This window comes from Hipposideros armiger, unplaced genomic scaffold (genome assembly GCF_001890085.2).
Source record: "Hipposideros armiger isolate ML-2016 unplaced genomic scaffold, ASM189008v1 scaffold_824, whole genome shotgun sequence".
NCBI lineage: Eukaryota > Metazoa > Chordata > Mammalia > Chiroptera > Hipposideridae > Hipposideros > Hipposideros armiger.
In genome coordinates this window covers 238,943-248,115 of record NW_017732174.1, presented here as the reverse complement: position 1 = coordinate 248,115, position 9,173 = coordinate 238,943, and the positions used below count along the sequence as shown (strand labels likewise).

General features: G+C 55.1%; 1 protein-coding gene across 1 annotated transcript; it reads right to left on the bottom strand.

Annotated features, from left to right (window-relative positions):
- Positions 1-272: 272 nt before the first annotated feature.
- On the bottom strand, positions 273-2,594 carry CNFN (cornifelin). The gene is made up of 5 exons (XM_019629027.1): positions 2,566-2,594; positions 1,814-1,935; positions 1,259-1,369; positions 594-730; positions 273-489 (listed from the first exon to the last, which is right to left on the bottom strand). Exons 2-5 carry the CDS (start codon positions 1,848-1,850, stop codon positions 400-402), a joined length of 375 nt encoding a protein of 124 aa, XP_019484572.1. The 5' UTR covers positions 1,851-1,935; positions 2,566-2,594; the 3' UTR covers positions 273-399.
- Between the last annotated feature and the right edge of the window lie 6,579 nt (positions 2,595-9,173).

The following is a 9,173-nucleotide window of genomic DNA, read 5'->3' as shown; positions in this document are numbered from 1 at the left end:
CTACCCAGAGGGCCTTTCTGGTTTTGCTTCTTTTCAGGATCTGGACAGAGCTTCAGGTAGGCAGCTAAGGTGGGTTCGTTTTACTTTGTGAGGACATCCTGATTTAGAGAGGGAAGAGACTTGCCAGTTTCATCCATAGAAGGTAGGGGTCAAAGCTCTGCCTGGGCTGCAACTCCTTCCACACCTAGGCATCTTCCCCGGGTCCCCACCTTCCTCATCAAGCCTCCTTCTCCACCCAAATGCCTTCTCTGGGACAAAAGACATGGGCGGAGTTGGTTTTCAGGTTTTTATTGTGGGTGTATTTCTTGTGGCAGGATGGGGTGGAGGGGCAGGCCCTCCCAGGGGGGGACAGAGGAGGGCAGGCAAGACAGGTGGGAGAGGAGGGTCGGGGACACTTCTTTACTCTCGGATCTTCAGTTCTCGCGCCATCTGACAGAGGGCGCAGGGCAAACAAAAGGTGAGGGCCGCCCAGTCGTGCCCGACAGAACCCTAGAGGGTGAGAGAGAGAGAGAGAGAGGTTAGGAGCCCTGCCTCGGGTCCCAGGAGGCCAGTACCCAGTCTCTTGTCTCCGCGGCTCACGGCCCCGCACGCACCTGGATGCGGTAGCGCTCACGCATGCCGGTGCGCAGGGAGTGCAGGCCTCCAGGCAGGTAGGGCGCGCAGCAGCACTCGCCGAAGTCGTCGGAGATGCGGCAGGCGAGGCACAGAGGGGCGAAGGTGCCGCACAGGCCTGTGGAGGACGCGGGGCGGTCAAAGCCGGGCGGGGTGGGGTGGGGGGGAGCCCACCCGGTGCCTCCTGCCGGCTCCGCCCCGGGGAAGGCTGAGGGTCCCCGGAACCAAGTTGAGGGTCCCAGAGGGAACTGAGTGTTNGGGGTGAGGGGGAGCCCACCCGGTGCCTCCTGCCGGCTCCGCCCCGGGGAAGGCTGAGGGTCCCCGGAACCAAGTTGAGGGTCCCAGAGGGAACTGAGTGTTGAGGGAAAGCAAAGTGAAGGTCCCAGAGGGAATGGGGTTGGGTTGGGCTTAGAGGTTGGGAAACAGGGTTTGAGAGTGCAAGAGGGAGGTTGAGGGTCTGAAGGGAAGCTGGAAGGTGTGTGAGGATCCTAGAAGTGTTGGGGGTCCGAGGAGTGCGTGAGGGTTAGAGAGTGGGAATTAAGGGTCCAAGGAAGGGAGAGGGGAGTGGGGTTAGTAGGGCTTCGGAGGGGGTGGGAGGTGATCCTTCTGCTCTCCTCCGGCCTGGAGGGGAGGGGCGGGCACTCACAGACGGGCATGTCGTTGCAGCAGTCCGTGAGACCGGTGTGCCAATCACTGAGCTGGGTCTGGTAGCAGCTGCTGGCACACTGGGGCTGACTGGTCACTGGATAAGACATGGCTGTGGAGGTGGGAGACTGATGTCAGAGGGCAGCCTTGCAGCGCCTCCTGGGTCCCCGCACCCTTGCCGCCTCTCCATCTGCCGGGCAGGCTGGGCGGGGCCGCCAGGCCGCCCACTGAGGGGACATCACTGCGCTCCCTTCCCTTCTGCCACATCTGAGCATCGACACCCCAGTTTGTCCCATTGCAGGTGCCTCCTGCACTTCTGGTTGAGCTGGGGGTGGGGGGCCCCTCCTGCACGTCTGGGGAAGAGTGGGCGCCACATGTGGGCGGGGCCAAGACGTGCTGCTGCCTTGTCTGGGCCTGGGGTGCTGGGTTCCCGCATTTCGGGGGCTCTCTGGGGTGCAAGCAGGCGCCGTCTGTCTTCAAAGCCAAGGTGCCCAGGGGAGGGAAGCGGCCAGATTCCGGGGACTAGAAGGGTTGCCGGTCCATCCAGTGGTCCCACCTTTTCCTTTCACGTTGTCGTGCATCTCAAACTGCATCTTGCTGGCCCTGAGGAGGTGGCGTTGGGGACGGCAGAGGTGGCAACGGTGACAGCGGTGTAGTCTGTCCAAGGGACACTGGATACTGGGGGAGGGGAGGGCAAGGGGCAGGGGCACTGGGGGCTGTGTTCTCAGGGGGAAGGATGCTGGAGAGAAAGAGTCCAAGTCAGCCTGCTGTCTAGGAGAGGCACGGAATAGGGATGTATGGGGTGGGGGCGAGAAACTCGCCCATGTCTGTCCAGCTGCCCGACAGGCCCCAGAGAACCCTCCTCATTCCAGAGGCAGAGCTGAAGAGACCAAGAGACAGAGACAGGCAGAGTGAGAGACAAGGGGAGAAGACATCAGAGCCAGGTGCCTTTAGAGATGCCACCAGTAACGCTCACGCCTGCCCAGCACTGTGACTTCTCTGCATGCCCATTTCACAGATGGAACATTGAGACTCAGAGAGGTGAAGAGAAATGCCCCACATCTGATAACCGAGGCCAGGAAGGTTAGTAGAGGGGGTGCTCGTCCCCAGGATTTTCAAATTCAACCCAGCGCCACTCATGGTGAGGAAGTACAGGGGGCATTGCATTGAGAAAGACAGGGATGTCCAGAGAGAGAGAGACAGTCAGAGGTCTACAAGGGGACAGAGAGATGTGAGTGGAGTGGGGTAAGGGCATAACAGAGCAGAGGTGCTGACCTCAGAGCAGAGCGCTTAGAGGGGTGCTCCTACCTGCAGGAAGGTGATGGCGATGATGGAGACAGGAGACGGGCACTGAGTTCTCAGTCTCAGGCCAGGAGCTGCTTATATTTGGGCGGGCCATGAGGCCCTGGGCGGGGCTCTGACGGGTGGCTAGGGAGCCAAGCCGGTTGGGCTGACCCTCTTCCCCCCACCACCGGGGCTTCCCCTCCCTCCTCTCCATTCCCCATCTCCCCACTTCCTCCCTCCTGCATTGCCTCAGAGGCTGGAGGAAACTGGGGGTCCAGGGATGAGGAGCTGGGAGTGGGGATAGAAAGGGGAGTGCACAGAGCTGGGGAGAGTAGGTGGAGGGGAGGCACAAGGGGCAGATCTGGGTCAAAGTAGGGACGAAAGAGAGGGAGAGACAGAGATATGGGGAAGGAATGGGGGACATAGAGACAGAAGGGGAGGTCAAGACTGGAGAGAGAGATGAGGAGATTCGGAGAGATGGAGGAAGAAGAGAAAACATAGAGGGATGGAGACATAAATGCCTAGACTGAGGCACAAAGATCTGGGGAGAAATAACAAGAAAGGGGAGACAGGCTGGAAGAAGAGAGATGCAAAGACGGAAAGGTAGAGGGGCAGGTAGGTGGAGGCCATGGCCTCAGAGGGAAGGGAAAGGGGGAGAGGAGAAAGGTCTGCCCTGTGGGAGAGAGTGCAGTGTGGGCTTCCTTTGAGGAACTCTCCCATCATCCTTAGTGAGGGCCCCAGTTCCCTGGAAGAGGGGGCATTGTCCTGCCATTCAGGACCATGAGGCACATGGGGGGGGGCAGTATGTTTTGGGGTTGACTCATGCTGGAACCAAAGTAAATAAACACACCGCACCCCACTTCTAAATTGGGAAGGGTGGAGGCTGGGAACTGAGAAGCCTGGTTCCTGAAGGAGGTGGCTGTGGCCTTGGTCTCCCGAGTCCTAACAGAGTAGAGACCTGGATTTCTGGGCCTGAGGGAAGAGCGGGCTGGGGGCCTGATCTCTGGACCCTAATAGAGGAGGGAGAGGGGGCTCAGAATCCTGGGTCTGAGGGAGGAGAGGGCTGGGGTTCAGATTCTTGGATGAGGCCAGGCTGCATCTCTGAGTAGCGGGTCCTGGGATTCCAGACCTGCTGGGTTCTTGAGAGGTGAGCGAGCTGGGGGCCTGGATGCCTGAGTCACCAACATCTCCCCCCACAGGCCTGGTGGGGTTGGAGGTGACTCAGTGAGGGAAGCAGCCTTAGAACCGGGTGGGGTTCCCAGCACGGGTGTCACCCTAAAAATGTAGGAGGCACCGGAAAATTGGGGTGTCAACTGCAGAGAAGGTGGTGTCATCACCCCACTGGGTATGGGTATGGGGTGATGGCGGGTGGATCACTCTGTTGGCCTGGGATCCCAGCTTTCCCCTCACCCCCTCGTCCAACACATCAGGTCCCAAGCCTTGGTCTCCTGGTACCACGCAGATGGCGTGCTATCCTTGTCCCCAGACCAGTGGGCAGCACTTGGCATCCTGCTTGTGTATGTCCATCACTTGGCCCGGGATCCTGAATGTCGGTCGAACATCTCTCCACTTCTGTTCATATCCCTGTCCCTCCATCTCTACATCTTTGTCTCTCCAGCTCTAAATCTCTCCTCTGTATTTCCTCAGTCTCTGCCAACCTGTTTCCAAATTTCTGTCTCCCCACCTCTGAGTCTCCCTCCTGCCAAGCTCTGTGTCTCTTTCCCTTCTCCTGGGCTCTCTGCCTCCTATCTCAGCACCTCTCCCTTCTCCGGGCCTACCCAGTTGTTCAGGGCCCTGTCCCCCAGTTGTTCAGACCATGGGCTGCAGGTGACTCAGGGTCAGTCATCTCCGAGGACCGTGGGGCTCCCTGTGTGACAACCTGAGTTGTCCTCCAGTTTCCTCTCCTCACTCTGACACAGTCTTGAGGCTGCAATTAGATACAGCAACTCATGTAGATGAGGAAATCGGGACTGGGGAAGCTGTGAGGTGGCCTGCTTAGGGGTGAAGAGGAGGGCGGAGGGCAGGAAGAGGAGAGGCCTGGGGGCTGAGCAGTGACAATGGCAGAGTCTCCAGCATCTCGCCTCCTCCCCCTAAAATAGGGTTGCCAGATAAAATACAGGATGCCCAGTTAAATACCTTTTTTATAAGTATTTGTTGTTCATCTGAAATTCAAATTTAATTGGGCATCCTATATTTTATCTGCTAAATCTAGAACCCTACCTTCAAAATAAGAGGAATACAAGTACCTGATGCTCTCTTTTTGCAGAACCCAGGATTCTGGGTCCCCAGCCCTCAGGACCTGAGAGTCTAGGCCCCCAGCCCCTCCACCCTCAGACCCAAGAGTCCAGGCTCCCAGCTCCTTGCTCCCCAGAACCCAGAAGTCCAGGCCAGGCCTGGGTCCAGTTGCCCAACATGGGTTTCACAAGGCAGGTGGTGCCATCCATGGCCCTGGTGGAACCGGTCCAGCTGAGCAGACAAGTGAGGTGGCCCCCCCTTCCCTTCCTAAGCCTGCTGCTTCCTCGAGGGCCAGCCCAATGGGGCTGGGAGCAGAACAGAGAGCTCTGGGTGGGTCCCTGTGTCTGGGTTTGGGTGTGTTGTGTCTCTGTGTCGTGTGTGCTTCTCTGGGTGCTGTGTGTCTGTGTGGAGATTGTCACGATATGTGTCACTTTGTGTGTCCCTCTGTTATGGGGTGTAACATGTGTAGGAGCCTTTTTTATTTGTTTGTCTCTATTGCCCCCCCGTTAGTCTATCCACTGTGTGTCTGAGTTTGGGTGTGGTTTCGGTCGTCCAGATTCTGTAATTCTGACTGGATTAAGGCAGGAATTATTTATTGAGCGTTAGCCTTGTGTGATGGCCTTGAGAGCCAGAAAGCCTGAGTTCCAATCCTGATGGCCTCTTCACTGGCTGTGAAACCTTGGGCAAATCACTAAATTTCCCTGGATCTCAATTTTTCCATCTACAAAATGGGTTGTTGTGAATATTAAATGAGTTAATTCATGTAAAGTGCCTAGACTTGTGTCTGGCACATAGGGAATATTTTGTGTTTATCGTGATGATGACGGTGATGATGACAATGATGGTGATCTGTACTAATTGCTTGGGATACAATAGTAAACAAAACCAAGTCTTTGCTCATGGTGCTATTAGGGAATTGAATGAATGCCTATCAGTGGCTGGGCATATAACTGCATAACGGGGTTCTCTGTTTTGCATGTAGAATAGGGTATTTCTGTGTGTGTTGTCAGTGCAGCGATTCTGTGATTGTGTGCCTATGTTTGTGTTTGTAGGTGATTGCGTGTGTGTGATTCTGTGTATGTGATTCTCTGTGTGGGTGTAAATGCAAGATCATTCCAAGGATGTGTTGTAAAGGCACGTGTTTGGGGTGATCTTGCATTTCTGACTCTGAGGTGCTGGGAATGCTGGGAATGTGTCTGTATCTGGGGCCTTGAGAACTTCTTTCTCAGCTACTCCTTTACATGTCCCACAGGTGGCCCTAGGAGGATGACGCCTTCCAAAATGAGCCTCAGTTTCTCCCTAATGGGGATGATGGGCCTGTGGCTTCAGGAGAAATGCCAGGGTGAAAGGGAAGGTGGGAGGAGATGGGTGAGGCCAGGGAGAAGCTGAGAAATGAAATGAGGGGGACACGAGAGATGGTGGGATGGGGCCCGTGGAAGGGCTACACAGAGAAACATGTTTGTTCATCTATTCCATTAGCATTGGCTGAGCCCCTGCAATGAGCCAGGACCTCTGGTGGGCATTGGTTCAAGGTCTGGGGGAAAGTGGAAAGACCCAGAGAGTGAAGACCCACCAGCAAAGCTATTGCTGCCCTAGGGTGGCCCACCTGTCTCCACAAGGGGCTCAGTGACAGTTCTGAGTGATGGAGACCCAGTGATGGAGAGCAACAGAGAGAGCCCTGCCCCTCCCCGGTCCTTCCTTAAGTCTGATCTGTCCAGGTCAAAGAACAGAGGTTGTGGGGGAAAGGCCCCTCCCAGGCTTGGGGAACCCCCATGAATCATTTTCTTATCATCTAGTAGTAGGATAATGACATACCTGCTTCCTCCTAATCATTATTTTTTACCTCAACCAGGCCCAACACCCACAGCAAAAAGGGCTGGACAGCATGGTGTGTGGGAGTCAGGGTAGGAAATACCTGCGGGTCTCCATTCTTGGTCCTTCCCTTAGGACTCAGGAATCCTGACCCCTAACCTACCCCCCACCCCTCAGGAGTCGCGGCTCTCAGCCCTTCTCCTCTTTTCCCTTGTCTGCCATTTGTTTTCTTTGGGCCTGACTTTATCTCTTTTCTTTATCTCCATCTGTGTTTTGTGTCTCTCCTGTCTCTTTACATCTTGATTTTCTCTCCCTGGGTGTCAATTTTCTCACTTGTAAAATGGGGACTATAATAATAATAATAATAATCCAATCTTTTAGAGCTGTTTTGAGGCAGACATGAGATAATTATGTAAAATGCTTAGGAAAGAACCTGGGCTACAGTAAATTCCATACAAGAGAGTCTATTATTATTGTTGTTTTCAATATTGTAATCTCTCCATTGGTATCTATGTTTTTGTCTCCACGTGAGTTTCAAGTCTCCTCCCACTCTGGATTCCTTTTGCAGACAGCGCCCTTCCCCTGGCTTCCCTTTAGGGATGAGGAAAGGGCATACTGAGGCCAGAACTTCTACGCTTCTTCCTCTTCATCTCTAGTTCAAGCCCCACCTCAGGACCCAGAACTCTTGCCTGAGGAAAGGACCTAGCTCCAATCCCGTAAATAGCCACATAAAAATCCTGAACCTCAAATATGTCATCCCTGGGCAGGCCAGTGACTCTTGGGACCCAGAAGTCCCCGTCCCTAGACCCTGACCTTTCAGGTTCCCAGCTCCCTCCTCCCTCGGACCCAGAAGTCTAGGCCCCCAGTCCCTCCTTCCACAGGTCGTCAGTCCTTTTCTCCCTCAGGCCCCCAGCCTCGTCCCTCAGGACCAAGGAATCAGAATTCTCAAATCCTCATCCGTCCTCAGGACTCCAGGATCAGGCCAGTGTATGTGTAAGCCAGAAATTCCATTCCCCGTTCTTTTGCAGTCAACCACGCCCTCAACTACCCCCCCATTTCTGTCTTTCCAGAAGCAAGTCTGACACAGGAGGCGGAGTCTAGATGTGATAAGCTATGCTTGACGTCAGTCATTATCATCCAGCCAATAGACATTCCTCCTCCTACCATCCTGGGCCACTCAGGGCGCCGTTCCCTAGTAGGCGGGGCCCACGTCCTAAGTCGGACAGCAATAGGCTTTCAAAGACGCCATTCTCCGTCTGTCACTCCAGTCGGCCAATAGGCGGGGCACTTCGGCGGTGGGACTCCTAATGGGTTCCACAGAGGCTGGAGCCGGCTGGTGAGGGAACAGGCTCTGCGGGTCCGGCCCGGTAAGCCCTTTCCAGCATGCCCAAGGTTGGGATTTTGGACATAGCTCGGACAGGAGACGGTGAACTTGGTGGGCTCGAGGCGGAGGGAGGAGCTTAGCCGGGGCGACTGTCTATTTTGCTTTGTTGGAGAAACTGAATTCCCGGATGCACAATCTCAGATATTCATCCATCCATTCCATTCCTCCCACCCTAAACCTGATTCTCGTCTGCACCTACCTGCCCTGCCCACCGGTCCGTTCGGTCCTTCCTGCCCTCGTTAATTCCCTCACTCACTGATTTCCTCATATAACCACTCACTCACACTCGCTCATTCACACCTTCACGCACCCATTACTTAAATATTTCCTGAGGTTTCCGGTGTGCCGAGATTCGTGCTGGGCGATGGTGGTGACCAAGATGAGTCAGGCCTGGGCCTTGCCCTCAAGGAACCCTGGGGTCAGATGAGATGACAGATCCACACGTTGATGGACAGGGGTGTGCAGAGGCGGGGAGTCTAAGGAGAGTCTTTTTTTGGTTTGGCGGGTTAGGAAAGGGTTTCCAGAGGAGGGGCCATTGGAGCTGGATTTTGGAGGAGCAGGAGGTGCCAAGCAAGGGTGGAGGAGAGCTTGTGAGGAGGTCCTTTTAGCATGAGCAAAGACAGGGAGGTGTGCAGGAGTATTACTGTCTGTAGATGCCCAGGCAGGCCATTCAGGCTGGAAGATGATGAAAAGGTGGGCAGAGGCCAGGATGAGGAGCTTGGACTTTGTTCTGGGGATGGAGGGTGGTGGTAGTAGGGAGCCATGGAAGAGTTTAGAAGCAGGGGAAGATCTGGTCAGAGCTAGAGCCAAGAACTGGAGGAATGAGACTGGAAGCCAGTAAGTAGCCCAGAAAGTAACTTGAGCAGGAAAGAAAGGATGGATGGAGCCTGGAATCGGCCAGAGGCTGAAGGGATAAGGCAAAGATTCAGGAGGAAGAAAGAACAGAATATGGGGTTTCATGAGCTTATGGAGTGTGGGGGTGTCCAGGACAGGACCCAGTGCTGTGGTCTGGGGGATGGTGAAGCCATTCTTGATATGGAGTCAGAAAAGAGGAGCAGGTTGGTGGTGATGACCGGGCAGAGATGAACAACGGGTCCTGTGTGCTGGACAAAGGGAACTGTGACTCAGGCCAGTGGGTCTGGACCTTCTGGGAGAGTTCTGGGCTATGGTTCCCTCCCCCATCATAGGCCCTAATTTAGAA